Consider the following 23,666-nt stretch of genomic DNA (forward strand, 5'->3'; position numbering starts at 1 on the left):
TTAAAAAAAAAAAAAAAAAAAAAAAAAGAGAGAGAGGAAGAAAACATACTATAATACTTGGCAAAATGGAAAAAGAATGAATTAGAATGATAGAGTAGATAATATAAAAAGTCTCTTTAATTACCAATAGTCTGAGAATGAGCAGTGACAGAAAAGAATATAGGAAAAAATATGAATCAAGTTGTTATAATTTTGGTAACAACTTGGTAAATAACAATAAGCAATCTAGCAACTGGTTCTCCACAAATGGAAACATTCAATTCCTGGCATTACTCTTTTTAGTTTTCTAATTCGGGGTGGGGGGGGAGTCTATCTTGAATAAGACTCTAGAAGCTGGGTAGAGTTGCATATACCTGTAATCCCAGCTACTCAGGAAACTGAGGCAGAAGAATTGCAAGTTCAAAGCACGCCTGGGCAATTTAGTAAGACCCTGCCTCAAAAAAAAAAAAAGACTCTGGTAGAGTTTAGATTTCTAATGTTATTTCTGAAATGAAATTTCGTGAATAAGATATTAACAATTCTTGCCCAAGTGTCTTCAACTTTTCAATGGAAAAGATTAACTAATGAAGAACAGTATACATGATATAGGTTTTCACATTAGTCCTTAAGTTAAATTCCAGATCTTCTACCCTAACAAGATATTCATCTTACTTTGTATCTCAGGACCAAGTTCCTCACAGGTAAAGTATCATCTTCCTCATAGGGATGTTTTGAGAATTAGATGAAATGTGAGATGCATGACATATACAGGCATCCCTATGTTCAATGTTATGTTGTTTACAAGGTTGTTGCAAGGGAAGAAATTTGTGTGGAAGTTTATGTGTAGAGCCCAGCCCATAGCAAACACAGAAGATATATAAATACTCATTTCCTTTCCCTTCAAACCTTTATGTTGAAATATTATATTACTGGCCAGTAATCACAGAAAGTCTGATGTAGTTGAAAATCTTATGAAAAGGGTAGATAAACAGGAATCTAACTCACGTATTTGACATATTCTTTCCACTGCTGCCACCACTGCATGGAGATGATAAACCAATTGTGTCCTGGCTGCAGACCATACCTGCTTTCTCGTTCTAACCATCCTCTGTACATACAAAAGAAATTCAATACACCAAATGAAGTTGTGTGAAACTGAGAACAATGCCCACAACTTATCAGAATAAATTTTTAAAAAGAAAAACATGAAACAAATGTACCCTAGAGAGTGCCACAATTTCTATTACTGAAATACTGGTTCCATTGATAAGCTAATTTCAATAATCATAGGCCACCACTGAACTTCACCTAAAGAATTAATTTACAATAACATAAAATTTATCTGTTTCAAATATACAACTAAGTGATTTTAGTAACATAATTACAAATGTATGTAACCATTGTTTTCCTCTGGCACTGGAGATTGAACCTAAGGGCACTTTATTACTGAGCCACATGCCCAGCCCTTTTAAAAATTTTATCTTGAGATGGTCTAAGCCACCCAGGCTGGCCTCAAACTTGTAGCGGGGACTTCTAGCATGTGCCACTATACCCTGTCAACTGGTCTTTTTTTTGAGACCAGGGATTAAATCCAGGGGGCTTAACCACTGAGTCACACCCCCCAGTCCTTTTCTGTTTTTATTTTGAAACAGGGTCTTGCACAGCTGTTGAGGTCGGCTTTGAACTTGCCATCCCTCCTATCTCAGTCTCTAGAGTATCAGGGATTACAGGCATGGGCCACCACACCAGCCAACCCATGGTCTTCTAAAATCTAGCCTTTTACTTAGCATCATGTTTTGGAGGTTCACCTATGTTGTAGTTTTGTTATTAAGTACTATTCCATTGTATACATATACCACATTTAGTGATAGGTGGTGGTTAGCACCTACAGTCCCAGCTACTGGGAAGCTGAGGCAGGAGGATCATTAAAGCTCAGAAGTTCAAGGCCAGCTTAGGCAACACAGCATGACTCCAACTCTCAAATAATGACATGCCATATTTTGTCTATCTACCCAATAGCTGGTGAATGTATGAAACTAGTTAACCAATTTCCAACAACATTCCTGTTAGCAATATTATCTATATTCTAATTTCTCTACACCATTGAGAACATTTGTTATACACAGTCTTTTCTATTATAAATTTTCAAGTAGGTATGAATTATGATTTTTAAAGAAGTATCTATGTTGGAGGTAAAAAAAATCACATAACATGAAATTAATTATTTTAAAGTATATGATTCAGTGATATTTAACACAATGAAATGTTGTTCAACCATAATCTTTATTAAGTATTAAAAGATTTTCATAGACTCCAATTTAACACTCATCCCCATGACCTACTTTCCCCAGCTCTCAACACCTATCAATCTGCCTTCTGTACCTATGAGTTTACCTTTTTTAGATATTTTACATAAATGGAATAACACAATTTGTGACCTCTTAGTCTGCCTTCTTTTACTTAGCAGGTTTGTGAGGTTTATCCATGCTGTAGCATGTAACAGTATTTCATTACTAAATAATAATCCATTGTGTGTGGGGGTGTGTACACACACATATATACACATATACATAATTTCTTATTTCTCTATTCATCCACTGATTGTCATAGAGAGTGTTTTCACCTTTTTCGCTACTGTGAATAGTGATGCTATCCTATATACATTATATACAAGTATTTGTCTGAGCACCTATTTTTCAAATCTTTTGGGTATAAACCTATAGGTCGAATTTATATAGTTAGAAGCAGAATTACTGTGTTACATGCCAATTCTGTGTTGAGGAACCAAGAAAGTGTTTTCCACAGTGGTCATACAATTTCACCTTTCCACCAGCATGAGGGTTCCAATTACTCTACATCCTTCTTATCAAAACTTTCATTTTAAAAGTTATAACCATCTTACTGGGTAAGAAATAGAATTTTATTGTGATTTCATTGTGCATTTTCATAATGACTAATTACATTGTACATCTTTTCATATGCTTGATAAATATTTGCACATCTCTGATAGAGAAATGTGTATTTAAATCCATTTTTATGTCTCCATTTTTTTAGCTGGGCTGTTTGTTGTTTTGTTGAATTACAGGAGTTCTTTATATCTTTTGTTTACTATACTCATATATGTTCTTAAAATACTGTCTCTCATTCTGTAGGTTGTCTTTTTAGTAATTAGATAATATCTTTTGATGTATAAATGTTGATGTCAAATTTATAGTTTTCTTTGGTTGCTCATATTTGAGTTAAAACCTAAAAACTTTTGTAAAAATCCAAATCATTTTGTTAGCTATAGAGTTCATACAGCTCCCCTCCCCACCCCCCCAGCTCTTTAAGAAAAATACTGTTCCTCTCAATTGTGGATCCCATACTTTCTGATGAGAAAAAATATGTTAATCATGTTGAGAATCTCTCATGTGATAAGCAGATTCTCTCCTGCTGCTTTTAAAATTCTCTCCTGACAATTTCATTATAAAGTGTCTCAGTGTGGAACTTGAGTTTATCTTTCATGAGGTCCAGTGAGATTTTTCAATGTGTAGGTTGATGTCTTTTTATCAATTTGGGAAGTTTTCAGTAGTTATTTCTTCAAATATTATGCCCCTTTCTCTTTTCTCTCCTTGTGAAATTCTTTGTTGATACTGTAATAGCGAGGTTTTTGTATGTTAAGTCCAACATTTGGGACCACTTCTGAGATAGTTTCTATTAACTGTATAAGGGACATACTTCCCTGTTTCATTTCATGTCTCATGATTTTCTTTTGTTCACCTAGACACATTTGATAATGTATGTTACCAACTCTGAATTTTTATATCTCTGGTTTGGTTGACTTCCTGGACCAATAATCTATAGAAATATATATACAAACACACTCATGTAATCCTCATGCCTCAGCTTCCCACATATACCACCATATACTGCCCCAAATGAATTTCTTTTAAGTAAAAATGGAGGCAAAACCCAAAGAAAACTCAAAACATCTACAAATAAAATAAACTATTTTGGAACTAATGATTTTATTTATTGGTATTGGGGATTGAACCCAGGAGTGCTTTACCACTAAGCCACATCTCCAGTCCTTTTTATTTCTGAGACAGGGTCTAAGTTGCTTAAGTCCTAAGTTTCTGAGGCTGGCCTTGAACTTGTGATCCTCTTGTCATAGCCTCCCAAGTTGCTGGAATTACAGGTGCATGATATTGTACCCCTTAGAAACTCTGAATTTCAAATTTTGATTTATTGAAAAATAAAATAAAGAATACAAAAAGTAGTACATTATTAGTGTTTTAATGAAAGGGGTCCCAACTTGATTTTGCCATGTCTGGGGTAATTTTGGGTTAAGTTCCTCACTTCTTTGAATCTTGGTTTCCTCTTTTACCAAATGAGATGACACTAATTTCATGCATTTATTCTGATGGCTGGATAATGAAAATGGAAGTATTTGATGACGAATACATTTCTATAAAAACTTGAGTATATTATTATTTTTAAAGAATAGGAATAAGTAGTTGCAAAATCAACCAAAAAATATAGCTGTATAGCATTCTTTCTTTGATATAACACACATATTTTACCATAAATAATTTATCCCACAAAAATCCTTAGGTAAAGGCATATAGACTTTACTAATATAATATTTATATATGTAAATTTTATATACACATTTTATAAAATTATATTAAAGAAGGCCTTTTATAGATGCATCATCAAAATAAGAATAAAATAGTATTCCAGAATATTTCAATTTTTGTAAAAATTTTACAAATATAATGGTGGACATATATGTAAGTAGCTATGTGAGTATAAAAAACATCAACACTTGTTATCTAAAAACACAGAGGTCAGGTGCACTTTTTTTTTTTTTTTTTGATTAACTCTATTTTCTTCATGTTCCCACATGAATTGTTTTTCTATCAAAGAAAAATGACTACGTATTATAAGATGTCTTTTTAAACTGAAAAATGTTGGGTATGCAATTCAATTTTAATGTAAAAAAAATTTTTTTTCTTTTTTAGTGCTGGGGATTGAATCTGAATCCTCATATATGCTAGGAAGCACTCTATTACTAAGCTACAACCCCAGGCCCAGTGACATTTTAATATTAAAGAGAATTTGATTTCTAAATTCATCTATTCCTTTAGTTAGAAAGGTACTTTATGTTTTACAGGTTTGAATCTTCAATTATATAATGAAAAAAATACACAGATATTACAAATTTACCTAATAATTTGTCCTTCTTCTTCTGGAGTTGCTGGTCGTAATCCCAGAACTATATGACAAACCTATGAGGGAAAATGGTAATTAAGACTTCATTGGTGCAAATGACTAGGCTGTGCAATATTTCACATTTTCTGCATGAGATCTACTTTCTAGCAATAATTATGGTGTTTTAAAAAAGAATTTTTAAAAAATATTTATATTTTAGTTGTACACAATGTCTTTGTTTTGTTTATTTACTTTTATGTGGTGCTGAGAATCAAACCCAGGGCCTTGCACGTGCTAGGTGAGTGGTCTACCGCTGAGCCACAATCCCAGCCCAAGAATTTTTTCTTTTTTTAAATGGAGATTAACTTCCAGTCTCTAAGAGGGGAGGAAATGGAAGGGAAGGAACAAAAGAAAAGGGAAGGAGAAAGGAAAGTGGAAATAGAAAAGGAACAAATAAGTACTTCTCAGAATATTTTATTAATAGTATCCCTCTCCATGCAGGGATTGAACTCAGGTTCTCACTCATGACAGGCAAACTCTCTACCACTGAGGTAGACCACTATCCCTAATATTACATTTTTAAATATAATGCTCTTAGAGGGTATATTTTCATTGCTGTAAAGTATACCATTGGATGCTTATGCCACAGTTTATTTATCCAACTACTATTGATATATATGTAGGTCATTTTCTGTTTTAGGCTATAACACAAGGCATGTAAGAATGACATATAAGACTATATGTCTTGGGCTGAGGCTCTAGCTCAGTGGTAAAACGCTTGCCTTGCATGCATGAGGCACTGAGTTCTATCCTTAGCACTAAATAAATAAAAATATTGTGTATTCATTTACAACTAAAAATATGCATAAAAATATTTTTTTAAAAAAGACTCTATGTCTTTTGGTGCTTAGTGAAAAACTGTAGAGTTATACCAGGGTATATGTGATTGCTGGGTCACAGGGTATGCATATGCTCCAAGATTCATCAGTATTGTCAAACAATTTCCAAAGTAATTATAACAATTTATATTCCCATTAGTTCTGTGTGAGAACTATACTTACTTGTTACTCAACAATAATAATTCATATCACTAACAATTTAATCATTCTGGTGGGTATCTTATAGAATTCCAATCATGGTTTTAATATATATTTCCACAGGAACTAAAAAGGTTATCCTTTTTTCATAAAAGTATCAGGTATTTTGATATTCTTTTTTATACCTATGCACAGTACCTGTTTTGGATTTGTTTGGTTTTTTATTATTTTGCAGATTTTTTATGTTGGGATTCTGTATTTTTCTAATATTTGTTGTTTGCCCTATATTGAGTTGTTAATTGGATATAGGTATTGCAAGTATCTTCTTACATTCTGTGCTTATCTTTTCATTCTCTTAATAGTACCTTTCGTGCTGGGTTTGTGGCTCAGTGGTAGAGCATTTGCCTAGCACGTGTGAGGCACTGGGTTCAATTTTCAGCACTACATATAAATAAAAAAAAAAATCAAAGTCCACTGACAACTAAAAAATATTTTAAAAAAATAGTATCTCTCTTTCTCTTTTTAAATGGCATCTCTTGATAAAAAACAAGTTAATCATTTTACTAAAGTAGAACTTACCAATCTTTTCCTTTATTGTTAGTACTTTTTATGTGCCTTTGATACCTCAAAATTTTTGAGAACTTTCAGTGAGCATTCATGTTCTACCTTACCATCTTCCAGTGGTATACAGGATAATGTAGTTCTCTTTTCATAATATATGGTTATGCAGTCTACATGTGATAATACTAGCTATTATATGATGGAAAAAAACAGAACTAGGGTACTACTACCTTCTGTACCTATTATTTACCTTAAACATACCTGGAAGAGGAGATTCAAAAATTCATTGGCAAGAACATTTTTCACACTCCAGATCTGATAGTCCTCCAGAGTAAGATGGCCCATCTGAAAGATATCCAAAAAGATATCATGTTAAGAATATCCTTATTTTTTATAGCATTTGAATAAACATAGTTTATTAAACTTATACTGGTCATCTTTCTAAAAGCAAAACAGTAATTTAGAGTAGATGCTATGTGTTCATCTGAAAAGCAGGCCAGCTAGTATAAATTTACAAGTAACAAAACTTATACAAATTCCATTTGCAGTCAATGGTCAAAGTGCTTATTACGGATAATCTTTTTTCAATAAGACTTGAAAAGTAACTTTAGAAATTTGTGCTTCAAGGACTATGAAAAACCATAGGAAAGCCTAAGTGGGCAAAATGGAATGTTTATTAATTTTGAAACAAAGAAAAAACAGATTTTTGGCTTATGCTTTATCATCCTAACAATATTCTAAGATCTTCTTAGAAACATAAGGCAACACTAACAGGCTTAAGAGATTTTTTAAAAACTTAATATATGTCTAGAATGAGTATCTAATTACACTTCTCCAAAATAAAACTGAACATATTACTTTCTTAAGTACAGCAAAGTAACATTTTTGTCATGTCAAGTATACTAAAAATTACACAAACCTAGAAGCCAATACATATATTTTTCTCATCAAGCCAAAATATAATCAAATGCATATATGTCATGTGTCCAACCACTGCCTAAAACCCTGAATAATGTGTTTAGCTTTTGCTATTTAGTGATATTGATCTATTTTCTTTGCATTACATAATATCATGATACATAAGATTTTAAATCACCCTTATAATTATAGGTTTTCATGACTCAACTTCTATTTAGATATATTAACAATCTAAATGTTAGCTAAAAACAAACCAGAAAAAAAAATTTCTTCCTCTTCATTTTCCTAACTTTCCCACAATGGCAAGGGTAAATTAGTATAAGTTCATTCTTATATATTTGCCTAGATGCAATCCATTGGAAAATTTTATGATTTGTGGGAATGCAAATGTTATATTTAGTGAATTTCACACACACAATACTACATTGCATTCTCAAAATTATAGATAGCTAAATCCAAACAGATGTTTTAGTAACATTTACCCTGTCCATCTGTCTATCAACAGAGTCTTGCTAAGTTGTTGATGCTGGCCTTGAATTTGCAATTCGTTTTGCCTCAGTCTCTTGAGTCACTGGGATTACAGATGCTTAACACTCCTTTTATGACCCAAATATACTGATGGTAGTAAGTTAATAAAGAAAATACACTCACACATTTTTAAAAGAGCTTTTGTTCAAAAAGTGAGAAGCAGTGAAAAGGGGTAGGCAAACCATAAGGTCATGCCTAACAGTGAATCATAAAATCTTTCTTTTCTTGATCACTTTTTAAAAATTGTACTGTTTACTCTTTTTTTTAAAGAAGCATTTTCTTTTCTTTTTAAATTTTTTTTGTAGGTGTAGATGAACAGCATGTCTTTGCTTATTTTTTTATGCAGTGTTAAGGATTGAACCCAGTGCCTCACATATGCTAGACAAGTGCTCTGCCGCTGAGCTACATCCCCAGCCCTCTGTTTTCTCTTAATTAAGAGAAAGGACTTTAAAGACTTTATTTTTCAAATACAGTACAAGAAGCTGAAAAACATCTGGATCTGATGTACATAATGTAATAAATAATAAAAAAGATCGCTGACTTAGAAGCCTATGTACCTATGTACTACAACCCCAGCTCCAATACCTATATATTTATAAAATTCTCAGAAAAAAAGGTGTTATAAATTGCACCTTTATTAAAGCATTTTTTAAAATTTTTTATTTTTAGTTGTCAATGGACCTTTATTTATTTTATGTGGTGCTGAAAATCGAATCCAGTGCCTCACACATGCTAGACAAGTGCTCTACCACTGAGCCACAACCCTAGCCAAGCATTTCTAATAAAACTTTTCCAGGTTTCTATTTTTATACATATCAAATATAAGTGGATAGCTTCATTTTTAACAGAAGAGATAAAAGAAGGGGGAAGACTGTCTAAATCACCAAATAAAGCTCAAGCCCTGAAAAACTCACTTCTACTATTTGTTTCTATTGGGTATCAGTAAGGCTACGGTAATTCCTTCTGATTATTATTTTTTTAAAAAAAATATTATTTAATAATATTACTGTGACCTATATTCTACCAGTCTCCTATTTGGTACATGTCATTTTGTGAGTACAAAGACTCATAAACTTAACTCAAATGTGTCTCACATAAGTACATTATTTTCAACTTCAGAGGGGCATGTATATACATCTTAGCAAGACAAGCTGTAGCAGTAAACAAGTTTTTTTTTTTCTTATCAAAATAATTCAAGGATTTATCTTTATAAAATACATGTATTCTGATTACTATTTAAGGGCTCAAGAAAGACCCTTACACAATAATAGAAAAAAAATTATTATTATTATTATTTTTTTTTTTTAAAGAATACATGCTCTGGGGCTGAGGTTGTGGCTTGCATGTGAGAGACCCTAGGTTCGATCCTCAGCACCACATAAAAATAAATAAACAAAATAAAGATATTGTGTCCATGTAAAACTAAAAAATAAAAATAAAAAAAAAGAATACATGCTCCATCCAGATTTAAGATAAAAAATATTCCCATCATCTTGGATATCCTTATGGTTCATACAGTTAGTTCAAATATGTCTAAAATCACCAACTTCTATCACTGTTTGTTTTGTTTCTGATCTTTTTTTTTTTTAATAGTTTTTTGGTTGTAGTTGGACACTTTACCTTTATTTTATTTATTTATTTATTTTATTTTTTTAAGAGAGAGGGGGGGAGAGAGAGAGAGAGAGAGAGAGAGAGAGAGAGAGAGAGAGAGGATTTTAATATTTATTTTTTAGTTCTCGGCAGACACAACATCTTTGTTTTGTATGTGGTGCTGAGGATTGAACCTGGGCCGCACACATGCCAGGCGAGCGCGCTACCGCTTGAGCCACATCCCCAGCCCCTTATTTATTTATTTTTATGTAGTGCTGAGGATCAAACCCAGGACCTAGCACATGTTAGGTGATCACTCTACTGCTGAGCCACAACCCCAGCCCCTGTTTCTGATCTTAATATGAATGGGATTGTACAGTATATATTGTATGATACTACTTGGCTTTTTTTTGTCAAATATCATGTTAGCCAAATCATATCTTATTAAAATAGAAGAAACAAAGATGATACAACCACAGATGTAAAAGAATGTGTCTACTTAATTCTTACGTTAGTCATCCTAGAGTTGTTTAAAGATGGAATGGACTAATTTAGAGATAATGTGGAGGTATTTTAACTACCAGTCCAGAGACATACATGGTACGAATGATGCAGAAGGATTAACAGAATATAGAAACAAGCTACACATCTTCATTTATAAAAAGATATTAGTCATAGCTAGACTCACCTTTGTGGTGTCATGTGCATTCAATATGCCTTCTACAATATCGGAGAGATCCATGTGTAATTCCTTTAAAAACAGCAACCCAAAAGAGTAATTAGAAAAGAGTAAGTGGATATAATTTTTATTTTATTATTCAGTAAAGCTTATACTGTATGTTTCTCAAGTATTTTTTAAAAACTATAAATAGGTTCTCATATTGTTTTTAAAATTAAGACAATTTTCTTGTTATTCATTATTACTTTATAAAATTAGTTCAGTTTATTACATTTTTCTAAGCCAATTTTCTAAGCCAAACTCTCTTCCCAATTTTAAATCTTTAGGCTATGAATATTTTGAGCAGAATTATAAAGCAATTAAAAAAGCATTAGCAAATTCTTTTCTCTTTCTCAAATCATTCAATCCATTTTACTGTTGGAAGCTTATACTCAATAAGATATAAACAATCAGAACTTACAGGGATATCATCAGTTCGGTTGTCCTTCCAGACCTCTAAAAGTGCAACTACCATGTCTCTCAGTTCAACCCTGGAGAGAACTCCATCACGGTCAACATCAAATACCTTGAAACAAACTAATGACAAGAAACGCTTACAGAGGGAGTTTATTTTCATATTAAGAAGTCTTTACCTTTTATTAGAAGCTGCAATTGTATAATTAATTTTTCAATGAGTATATTCTGGAATAGTTCTCATCAGTGATAGACTATATATCACATTTTTTGGAACTTGCAGAACTTCCTGCACAGAATTTGTCAATCTATTGGCAGTGCTGGTGATTGAAACCAGGGCATTGAGCATGTTATGCAAGTACTCTACCACTGGGCTATGTTCCGAACCTCCCTAAGTTAATTTCTATTACTTGAAATTGATTATTGCAAAAAGGATGGGACTAGGCATGACAGTGCATGCCTGTAATTCCTGCAACCCCAGAGGCTGAGGAAGAAGGACAGCAAGTTTGACATCAGTCTGGGCAACTTTATCAAGACCCTGCCTCAAAAAGAGTAGGCAGGGGCTGGGGTTGTAGCTCAGTGGTACAGTATTTGCCTAGTACATGTGAGGGACGGGGTCCGATTCTCAGCACCACATAGTAAGTACATTAAGAAAGTAAGTAAGTAAATAAATAAATACATAAAATAAAGGTATTGTGTCCACCTGCAACTTTAAAAAAGAAAAAAGAAAAGAAATACATAGGCAGGTACTGGGAATATGGCTCAATGGTAATCCATCCCAGGGTTCAAGCCCTAGTATCATAAAAAGGATAATTGCACAGTTGTTTCACAGATGCTTGAAATATCTCAACTACATTGAGAATCAGTAACAACAAGCTGGTGTAAACATAACTTGTTTTTTCACTTTATCTCCCCCAATGTAACTAATCTATATTATTTTTGTTAAGAACAGTTAACTCTTTAAAGAAGTTCAAATGCAGTATGCTAAGAAATTGAAAATCAGCCCTTTGCTAATTAACTCCAAGTGAATTATTATAGTTGGTCAATTTCCATTGAAACATCAGCAAAATAGAAACATTAAAACTTTACAAAAACTCTTTTTTTTTTAATATTTATTTTTTAGGTGTAGATGGACACAACACAATGCCTTTATTTTTATGTGGTGCTGAGGATCGAACCCGGGTTCCGCCCATGCTAGGCGAGCACTCTAACGCTAAGCCACAATCCCAATCCCAGCCCCTTTACAAAAACTTTTAAAGATGTAATCAACCTCACATGAGAAGCAGATTTCAGCCTCCTTATTTAGCATTAAATTTTAATGAGAACAATGTATCACATAGCAGGTTTGGAATAATGGTCTATCAATAGGGAACAAAAAATAAATTTGAATTTTATAAATTACCTATTTCATAAAACCCTAAAATAGAGTAATTATGGTATTAAATCAACTAAGTACATCATAAGTAAATTACTAAAGATAAAAATATTAAGTAAAACTTCCCAAATAGGCAAATCTGTGAAGTTCTATTTTAGAAAGAGAGAAATATCATCCTAGGAAATATATTTGATTTAAATTCCGATTAAATGTAAATTGTTGCATTTTTTTAATGTATGGTTAAGATTTAATAATGCAATATATTTATGCTTATAAATTATGCTACAACATTTTAGGTGTTTAAAAGGCCATTTTAATACTTAATAAAATTATATTCTGATCATAAATTTCATTTTTCAAATAAAATATTAATGTATGCATGTGACAGAAAATGAATTACTCTTCAAATTATGCAAGACACACAATTCTCAATATAAACTAACAAAAAATATTTCTTAAATGCATAAACTGTCATTTATCGTGAATTACAAATGCTTCAGGAAAATGAACCCATTATTAATAGCAAACATCCCTAACTACTCATTAGTAAAACAGACAATTGCTTCTTTAGACTGACCTTAGTAAAACTCCAGAATGAGATTAATATTAGACACATTTGAGAGTCAATGGAAACTCAAGCCTTAATCCATGGATAATCTTACAAGAAGAAAGCTGATTTTCTCTCTACATAGTTTGCAATTTTTCTCATACTGTTTATCATACTTACATTTTTGTCTTTCAGCTAGGGGCCCCCTGCAACAGGCTGATAACCCACAGGATATCTCTTTAAAATCTATGTGATTGTCACGATTTTCATCAAAAGCATTAAACAAACCTAGAAAACAGAAAAAGACACTATAAATCCCAGCCAACAAACTTTCTAATGTTAACACTGGCATGTTTGTAAAAGGAGGAATGACTTTCCCATGGACTGAAATTTAAAAAAAAAGAAAAAAGTATATCTTTTTCTCTTGGTATAATTATAACTGAAACTTATGATCCTAGCAGAAAACATATTATAGTCTTTTATTATTTGGTTAGGTCTTTCTGTATCTTTTTCTTATCAATTCTTCTAAAAACTTAAAAATGTCTACATTTTTTAAAGTTGGCAAATAAAAATTAAGAACTAACACAAGGCAGAAATTATAACAATTATATTTAGAAAAGTTTAACTGTTCAGTAAGCAAATATTTAAAGACACACCATCATATCTTCAATAAACTCCCATAAAGCTCTTTTATGAAACAAAGGGATTTACACCATACTACAAGAAACAAATTCTCTACACATCAACTTCTTTGTACCAATCTTTCACACATGGATGTTTTAAATTTCAGAAATGAAAAGGAACTTATAAAGTTGAATCTTATGCTTTTAATTTTTTTGTAAAAATATAAATGGAATGATTTTGTGTTCAAATGAAATGATATATCAATCTATAATTCTAAAAAGGTAAAAATACAACTGACTGCTGAAGTAGCTGGAAACCTAGGGCATTATCTGCTCTGGCTCCCCTAATGAGTACTTCTGATGTATCTGAGATATCTGAAAAATAATGTATCTGAGATATCTGAAAAATATAGATCATATATTTCAAGAAACTAATCCAATATTGTCCATATGAAGATAAGAAAACTGAAAGGCAGCAGGAATTAAGTGATTTACCAAAAGTACTAACTTTAAAATCTTCAAAACCAGGTTAGGGGTATAGCTCAGTGGTAGAGTACTTGCCTAGCATGTGCACAGCCCTGGGGTTTGTTTGATACCCAACACTGCAAAAACAAACAAAAAACCAAAAACAACCAAAAGAAAACAAAAAACCTCAAACCAGAAGCAGAACCCAAGTACTCAGATTCCAATGATGATTTTTATGATGTCATTCACATGTATTCTTTTTTTCTTTTTTTAAGTCATAGCAATAATTTAGAGCTACACTGAACCTGAGATGGTCTAGTTTTGTAGTTTCCTTCTTCTTTTTGATGGTACAGGGGACTGAACCTAGGGCCTTGCATATGCTAAAGAAGCATTCTACCACTGAGCTGCATCCTAGCCCTAGTCTAGTAGTTTTTCTTTTTCCCCTGGAGCGGGGGGAGTTTGGGGATTCAGCAGTGAAAGTTTATCTGAAAGAAAAAAAGTGGAAGCACCTTAGAGGAATAGGTGGCACCTATTCAGTGGCCACCACCATCCCTTACTAGAAGACAATTTCATAACCACTGACTTGGTCAAACTCACTTTATGTTTGAGGACATTCAGGTATAGACAGCTAAGTTGATTATGTAAGGCAAAACAGAAAATGAAGCTCAAAACTACTAGACTATACTATCTCCAAGAAACTTGACAACCTACAAGAATATAACATTTTAGAGTTAGAAATAAGAAATGGGTTCAGGAATATTTATTTACCAATGAACATCTGTATAATATGGAATAATTCCTACCTTCACTTAGAGATGGACGAATAGGTGGAGAAACCAATGGGCCAAAGGTTTCTAAATCAAATCGTCCAGTCCGTGATTGAGCCTTCAGCAACCAATAGCGTTTCTCAAGATCAATGATGTCTGATTCTTCCACTGAATCAAATTGAACAACATTATAAAAGATCAGAATGCTCTTCTTGGCAATTTGCTCATCCTGGTTATATACCTTTTAATTTCCCAATTACTAAAAATAATTATGATTAAAAGAAAACAATAAAATTTATTATATCTAAAATGACAGGAGGACTGCAGATATAACTCAGTGGTAGAGCATTTGACGTGCATGTGCAAGACCTTGGGTTCAATTCCAGTACCACAACAAAACAAAATCAAGCAACTAAAGTCTTAGGAAAATTAAATCATCATAATAATAAGTTCCCCATTCAGTATGCTGCTTAAATCCAACACAACATGTAAAATATTATACGACTAAGTCTTTTTTTTTTTTTTGGATGTCTCACACTTTTTAATCTGTTTTCATTTTCATTAATTTTCAACCTGTACCTTAGATTTAAAGTTTCAATGTTTATCTTTTCTCCTGTAAAACTATAAACATCATAACAGGAGGACCCATGTCTATTCATCTTGTCAATACGCTGACTGACTTATATATTCAATACTTGTTGAACAAAGGGAAAAAAAATATATATATATAGTATATGATAGCAAAAGTAACAAAGTCAGTAAATGACAGGAGATGGAGGAGGTTTCACAAAATCATGAAAGCATGAACATGAATATCTATCTCCCTTCACTCATCAAAAGACATGTTAAAAATCCAGATCAGCTCAACCAGGGTTACAACTTATGTGTTTTTTCCCTTCCAAAGAATTAAAAGTAAAATTTAGAAAACATGTTTAAGATATTAATTGTCAACTAATCATGGCAGTGAACGTGATCCTACTAAAATGTTAATGTGGGAAATGTTCTTTTATGGCCAGATTTGCTCTCCTGACATAAACTAGAAAACTGTACAAAATATATAACCACTATTTCTAGAAATTAAAGAATAAACAGTGCAGGACTATAATTCCTCATAAAGTGAGAGTTTCTACTACCCTGGCTTTTGATCTGTAGTCACTTTCTAGACTTTAACAAGGGATGAAAAACCAAATAGATTTCATATAGTTCAGTTGAGAATATTCAGGGAGTTTGAGATAGCTGGCACTTGAAGGGTTTAAGTACTAGTGAGGAAAGAGTTCTGTAAAGAAACAGCACAGAAAATCTTCACAGGTGTCTTGCTGAATTTTGGCAGAACACTATCCTGTATATTCACAGAGTGAAACTCATTGAGGCTGGGCTAGAACAAATCCTGAGAAATTGTAAGCTGAAAAATTCTCAGAGCTCATAGAGGGCTAGGAGACACCACATAACGTTATAATGTCTAGCACTGAAAGAAAACAGAAAAGAAGTAGAAAAATGTGACCCAAATTCATGATAAAAATTAGTCAATAGAAAAAAATACAAGAAATAACAGATGGTGAAATTAACAGACAAGACAGGGCTTCAAAATATCTATTAGAAATATCTCAAGAATTAAAAAAAACATGGATATACTGAAGAAAAAAGACACTAAAGATGAAAAAACATTTTAAAATTTTAAAATATTCACTAGAGAACTTACTAGCAGATTAGAAACTAGAGAGGAGAGATCAGTGAACTTGAACACTGGTCAATAGAAACTATTCAAATAGAAGCGTAAAGAGAAAAAGGCTAAAAAAATTGTTAGAACTTTAGTGACTAATAAGTCAATATCAAACACGTGTGCAACTGGGGTCTCAGAAAATACATGAAATAATAATAGTGAAAAATCTTCTAAGTTTGATAAAACATGATGAGCATGTCTGTAATCTCAGTGACTCAGAAGCTGAGGCAGGAGTATTGCAAGTTCAAGGCCAGCCTGGGCAATGAAGCAAGACCCTGTCTCAAAATAAAAAAAAGGACTGGGGATATAGCTCAGTAATAGAGTACTCCTGCATTCAATGCCCAGTATCAAACAAGAAATCAATTTGGTAAAAAAAGATCCCCCAGATCCAAGTACACCAATCAAATTGCTGAAAAAGAGAAAATACCGGGGCTAGGGATGTACCTCAGTGGAGAGTACTTGCCTAGCACACACTGGCCCTGGGCTTGCTTGCCAGCAAAGCACAAAGAGAAGGAGGGAGGGGCAGTGAGAAATCTTAAAGGCACCAAGATAGGAGGAAAATATATTACATAACAAAAACTGGAGAATTAATTTCTCTTTAAAAATAAGGGAATCAGGGCTGGGGGTGTGGCTCAGTGGCAGAGTGCTTGCCTCACACATGTGAGGCACTGGGTTCGATCCTCAGCATCACATAAATAAATAAACAAAATAAAGATATTGTGTCCATGTATAACCCAAAAAAAAAAAAAAAAAAAAAAAAAGTTGAAAAAAGGAGGAGGAATCAGGGGCTGGGGTTGTGGCTCAGTGGTAGAGCACTCGCCTAGCATGTATGAAGCACTGGGTTCAAGTCTCAGCATTGTATATAAACAAATGAATAAAATAAAGGTCCATCAAGAAAAATTTAAAAAATAATAAGGGAATCACATAAAGGGGGCAGTTCTGAAAGAAAAAAAAAAGCCTGAAATTATATATATCTATGAAAGTATTCTTCAAAATAAAGGTAACAAAAAGATATTTTTGGACAAATGATGCTAAGAATTCATCATTAACAGAACTACACCAAAAAGAATATTAAAGGACATTTTTTTCAGAAAGAAGAAAATGACATCAGATAGAATTGGTTTTGCATAAAGAAAACAAGAAATGTCCTCGTACTTCTGTAGAGATGACATCATTTATCTTAGCAGGAATTTGGTTATAGCTTTAAAATCAGTTTACCTCTGGTTTAAATGATTTGAAAGTGAGTGCAGTTTCTATTGAGGACATTCCTGAAACCGCTGGTTTCTGAAGCTACAATATTACTATCATAGCATGAGGGCTGCACATCTATTTATGAAAATAAAGTTTTATTAGAACACAAGCACCCGATTTATTTACATATTTTTTTTGGTTGCTAATGTTTTGCAATGGAGAAATGAGTAAATGCAACAGAGTCCAATGATCCACAAAACCTGAAATATTTACTATCTGCCTCTTTAAGAAAATGTTGGCAATCCCTGTATTAGACTTTGAAATTGGAGACTTCAAGACTTCAAGAGTGTGAGAAACCACAAAACAACAAGGCTTCAGAACCATGGAGCCATCACACTCAAAGACTTTGAAGAGCTGAGACTTCAAAATTGTAAGGCCCTGCCCGAAACTTCAAGATCCTAAGATCTTTCTCTTTTTAAAAAGACTTGTTATATGCACATACTCCCACCCCTACATAGTCTCCTGGATTACCAATACCCCATACAACAATGGTATATTTGTTACAACCTACACACATTTTTCACTCAAAGTCCCATACTTTATGGACTTTAGAGTTCACTATTGGTATTACTCATTCAATAGGTTTGGACAAGCCTATAATATGTATCCATCATTATATCAAAGAGAGTAATTTCACTTCTCTAAAAATCTTCTATCTTCTGCCTATTCATCCCTCCCTCCCCAATAACCCTTGGGCAACACTGATCCTTTCTACTGTCATAAGATTTCTTTTTTGTTTTCAGCCTGCCTCCAGTCTCCACAAAATTTCCACATGAGAGAATTACTGGGTGGAGAGAATTATCTTTCCATTTGAGATTTTATTTCAGATTCAAAGCTGAGGTTTCTCAAAAAAGGTTGGCTGGCTTCTCCTCATCCCCGGAAAGACTATTGCCAGCATCTGGCCTCAGACTGAAAGCATTGTACATCTTTGATCACCCCCCTGGAATTCAGTTTGGCTTTGATTTTTAATATTTCCTTGCATCTACACATCTTTAATGGCTTTAAAGAAGAGCATGATTATTTGTTTTTTGTAGTTATTTCATGTTATCACAGTGGAAGTAAAGGTCTTTCTTCTACTTCATCAAATGAAGCAGTACATCCCTCCCTCCAATTATTACTTAACCTGATCCTGGAAACTGTCACTAATGTAATAAAACATAAAAGTATAAAGCATAATATTGGAAGACAAGAAGCAAGGTAATTTGCATGTATACAGAATACATATTAAAAACTCAAGAGAATCCATTTACAAATTACAGTTGTGTTCAAAATCTGCTGGTATACAAAATAAACATACAAAAATCAGTTTTTCCTACATAATATCAATACCATAATAAATAGAAAAGTGAAAAAGCATATCAAAAATAGCAACCCCCCAAATAAATAAATAAATATCCAAAATGAAACAATATAAGTGAGATTTTCATAAGGAAACTTCAGAAATGTTAAAATCTAAATAAATAGCCAAGAATGATGGTGCACATTACTTGGAAGCTGGGGTAGAGGAATCATAAATTCAAGGGCACACTAGGCAACTTAGTGAGACCCCAATTCAAAAAAAAAGTAAAAAGGGTTGGAGATGTACCTCAGTGATGGAACACCCCTAGTTCCATCCCAGTACTGGAGCAGAGAGGAGTTCTAAATAAATGAAGAGATATACCATCAACCTAAAATAAGGCCTTGAGAGAAACATACCATGGCCTTAAACAGAGTAGTTACAGAAGATGGTGCTGAGTGAAATTGCTACATTTGAGGGCTAAGACCTGAGGGTGGCAAAGGGATAAATCATGGAGTAAAAACATTTTAGGTAGAAGGAGTAAGTATAGAGTCCTAAAGGAAAGAGCATGACTGGCAAATATAAGGAAAAGAAAGATGAGAGTGGCTGAAGAAGAGTTAGTGAGGAAGAGAAAATTAACAGAAACAGAGAATGAAGTCAAGAGATTTATAAGGGTCAGATTATATAAGCTGCCGTAAGGACTTTAGTCTGATGGGCAGCAAGAACAGAAACAGGAAGATCAGTTATTCCTCTCTATTAAGGAGTTAAGATCATCCATACATGCAATCAGAAGGCATTTAAAACAAAACAGATTAACAAATACAAGCCAGACAATTCAGAAAAAACATGGAAAAGGGTTTAATTGCTAATAAAAATTTTTCAAAAGAAAAATATAAACAGAATCATGCTACTTCGCTGATTCAGAACTTTTCAACACTCTTCCTTAAGGTATCTGGTACTACTACAACTCTTTATTCTTTCTTCATATGTCACATTCTCAAATGATACAAACTGCACTCCAATTACTCATATTATTCCTTCATCCCTCCTCTCTGCTTTACATTTCTCCTTAATACTTATCAACATCTGATAAATTTTACTTTTTGCTTATTTGTTTGATTGCTCTCTCTCCCAACTAGAACACATGCTCCTCAAGAGCAAGTTTTTGGTCTGTTTTGTTCATAGTTATATCCTAACACTTCATCAATAAATGTTTAATGAATAAGTAAAAATTATTTGTTAAGCTTATATATATATATATATATATATATTTTTATATATATATATATATATATATATATATGTGTATATATCTGCAATAGCAGAAAACAAAAAGGTCTTGACAATATGTACCTCAGGTCAAGTACACTGAGCCCACTTAGACTCCATTTTACACTGGAAAAGTTCATAACTTGATTACCCCAAAGAATCTTCTTAATGATCCACAAAATCTATGAAAATGAATTATTCCAAAATGATAAAAGGGGCTGCGATTGTGGCTCAGAGGTAGAGTGCTTGCCTAGCATGTGTGAGGCACTGGGTTCAATCCTCAGCACCACATAAAAATAAAACAAAATAAAGGTATAGTGTCAACCTACAACTAAAAAAATAAATGTTTTAAAAAATGATAATAAAGTTATCCTATATTTTGGAATTCATAGGGAACTAATTACCCACTAATTACTAAAAACAATTATAAACAAGGAAATGACAAAATTTAAAGATAATATTTTAAGAAGCAAAAAAAAAAAAAAATGGAAATCAACCTACGCTATATTAGATTTCTGTACTGTTAATTATTTGTATCAGTTTACCACTTTAACCTTGGAGAGGAGCAAGAAAATTAGTACCTGTTAATTTATTAACACCTAGTGCAACCACTAAACCAAACATCTTTTTCTCTATGCTACAGACTAAGGTCTCAACCTTGCAGAAATTAAGCTACTTCCAAAGTCTTTGTTTTATTTATAATTGCTTTATGAATTTACTTTAATTATAAAAGTAATTTTATTATTGAATACCTAGAAAATGTATAAAAAAATCAGTATCACAACTAATGCTACCATCCTAAAACACCATTACCATTATAATCTTGATTTTATTTTATTTTTTTGTATTGGGGATTGAATCCAGAGGCACTTAACCACTGAGCCATATCACCAACCCTTTTTAGTATTTTAGAGACAGGGTCTCACTGACTTGCTTAGGGCCTTGCTAAATTGCTGAGGCTGGCTTTGAACTTGCGTTCCTCCTGCCTCAACCCCCCTACCCCCAGCTGCTGGGATTATAGGAATGTGCCATTACACCAGGCTATAATTTTGATTTTTGCCAGTCTGCTTAAAATTTGCTGCTAATACTAGCTTACTTTTTCATTTTCAATATTTGTTACTTTTTTATAATGTAATACATTTTTTTGGATGAAAAACATTGAGAATTGTAGATAGTTGAGAAAAATGAAAAACAGAATACATAATTACATGTTTTTATATAACTAATCATCAAACTTTCATTTAACTGACTGTCACCCAGGCTATTTAGGGAGATTTCCAATGTTTTTATTCTATAATCTACCCTAATGTATGATTTCTCAAATTACACAAAATCCTAGTTCATAGTTTTACTTATTAATTTGATTATTTAGCAGGACGGGGGATAAAACCCAAGGGCACTTTACCACTGATCTACATCTCCAGCCCTTTTATTTTTGAGATAGGATCTTACCAAATTGCTAAGGACCTTGCTAAATTGCTGAGCCTGGCTTCGAACTTGCACTACTCCTGCCTTAGCCTCCTGAGTAGTTGGGATTATAGGCATGCACTACTACACCCAGCTTAATTCACAGTTTTAAATATCAATAGAATAAATTATTTAAAAAAAAAACTTTTTTGGTACTGGGGATTGAACCCAGGGGCACTTAAACACTGAGCCACATCTCTAGTCCTTTTTTTATATTTTATTGAGAGACAGGCTCTCACTGACTTGCTTAGGGCCTTGTTAAATTGTTGAGGTTGACTTTGAACTTGAGATCCTCCTGTCTGCTGGGATTTCGGGCATACGCCACTGTGCCCTGGCTCATTTTAAAATTTGAAACAAGACCATCAGAAACACTGATAAAATAAAAAATGTTTCACATAGAAATATATACTATATCATATAGTTTTTCTTTTATAAACCAAATAACTAACACTACCTTGAAAATTCCTGATGAGATAACATTTGGAAAGGTATAATTACTTTGGAATGGGAAACAATTTTAAAATATGCCAAAACTTCTATTTAAGAATTTTACTTTGGAGCTGGGGTTGTGGCTCAGCGGTAGAGGGCTCATCTAGCATATGCAAGGCACCACGTAAAAATAAACATCCAACTACAACTAAAAAAATTTAATTTTAGTTTCATTTTTTAAAAAATATTTTTTAGTTGTAGATTGTAACTGTATATTTATTTTATTCATTTATTTTTGTGTGGTGCTGCGGATCGAACCCAATTCCTTACACGTGTTAGGCAAGTGTTCTACCACTGAGCTACAACCCTAGCCCGTTACCTTCATTTTTTTAAAGCTGAAGTATCTACTTCAAATATTCGCATACCTAGAAAGAGTTTTAAATTTTGGCAGTATGGGCAATACCATAGGAGCCTGATATTGTTTTTTTTTTTTTTTTTTAAGTCTGGAAACTATATTTATCAGTCTCCTTGAAAAACACAACTTCTTTTCTCAACTCAAGGAAGGTTCCAGTTGCAGAAATAGCTCTTTAACACCAGAAAGAGATCCTCATCAAAAAAGGCAGGCATAATAGCCAAGTGATTTCTTAATGTTAACACAGTTCTTTAATATTTTTGAGGAAACAACCTGCTCTTAGAAACAATGACCTTCTGAGATCTACTTAAAATGGCTCCAAGCCTTACATCATCACTAATAGATAAGATAATCAAGGAGAGAGACAGATTTGCTAGGCAGTTTATTGTCTAAGAATCACTGAAATGCTTTTTTCTCTAATGAAAGAAGGCTGTAACATTATAAAGTAAAATGTGGAAGAAAACATAATAATATATACATTTTCAATTAAAATAAATGATAAAACAGGGGAAATGTAAATTTCTTGAGTAAAAAATGAAGAATATTAAAAATGAATTACTTTGCCATAAAATTCACCAAAATATGACACTATTTACTTCAGAATCTAGATTCTACTACTCCAAGAAATCACTTAAGTTAGCAGGCTTATTCACGCTTATGATAACATTCTGGGAAAATTCCAAAAACCATTTTAATTTATTGAAAACATATTTACAAGAAAGATATTATAAGCACACATAGTTGAATTCTATAGCAGAATATGGTCAACATTAAGGAAAACAATCCTTAATAAATTTTAATCCTTAATAATAAAATGATAATATTAAAACTTCTATTATTTCACTGTTGCTAAATGGGCAATCATTCAATAATCTTGTCTGAATCAAATGAAATCATTATTGAAGATAAATGAAAAACTAATAATTTGTAAGTCCTTGGTGGAGAAAAAAGGCAATCAGAAAAGTGAATCTGCAAGGGCAACTGAAGTCAGTCTTAAGATGGCTCGCCACAACCACAACTACTACATGACAACCAATTTTATCTGCAACTACAAGGTACTCATAAAAGATTAAAGAATAAAACCACTGTATGTCAATAAGCTGTCTCTAAGTCCTAAAATGATAGCA

General features: G+C 32.7%; 1 protein-coding gene across 1 annotated transcript in view; it reads right to left on the reverse strand.

The window, feature by feature from the left end:
* Usp32 (ubiquitin specific peptidase 32) overlaps positions 1 to 14,883 on the reverse strand; it is a 78,010-nt gene extending 63,127 nt beyond the window's left edge. The window contains exons 1-7 of the mRNA XM_015495368.2: positions 14,752 to 14,883; positions 13,041 to 13,148; positions 10,946 to 11,061; positions 10,495 to 10,557; positions 7,032 to 7,115; positions 5,188 to 5,249; positions 985 to 1,087 (exon numbers count right to left, since the gene is read on the reverse strand). Coding sequence (XP_015350854.1) covers positions 985 to 1,087; positions 5,188 to 5,249; positions 7,032 to 7,115; positions 10,495 to 10,557; positions 10,946 to 10,999 — 366 coding nt within the window. The 5' untranslated portion in view covers positions 11,000 to 11,061; positions 13,041 to 13,148; positions 14,752 to 14,883. The remainder of the gene's footprint in view (positions 1 to 984; positions 1,088 to 5,187; positions 5,250 to 7,031; positions 7,116 to 10,494; positions 10,558 to 10,945; positions 11,062 to 13,040; positions 13,149 to 14,751) is intronic.
* Positions 14,884 to 23,666: the final 8,783 nt, after the last annotated feature.

The sequence above is a fragment of the Marmota marmota genome, unplaced genomic scaffold (genome assembly GCF_001458135.2).
Source record: "Marmota marmota marmota unplaced genomic scaffold, marMar, whole genome shotgun sequence".
NCBI lineage: Eukaryota > Metazoa > Chordata > Mammalia > Rodentia > Sciuridae > Marmota > Marmota marmota.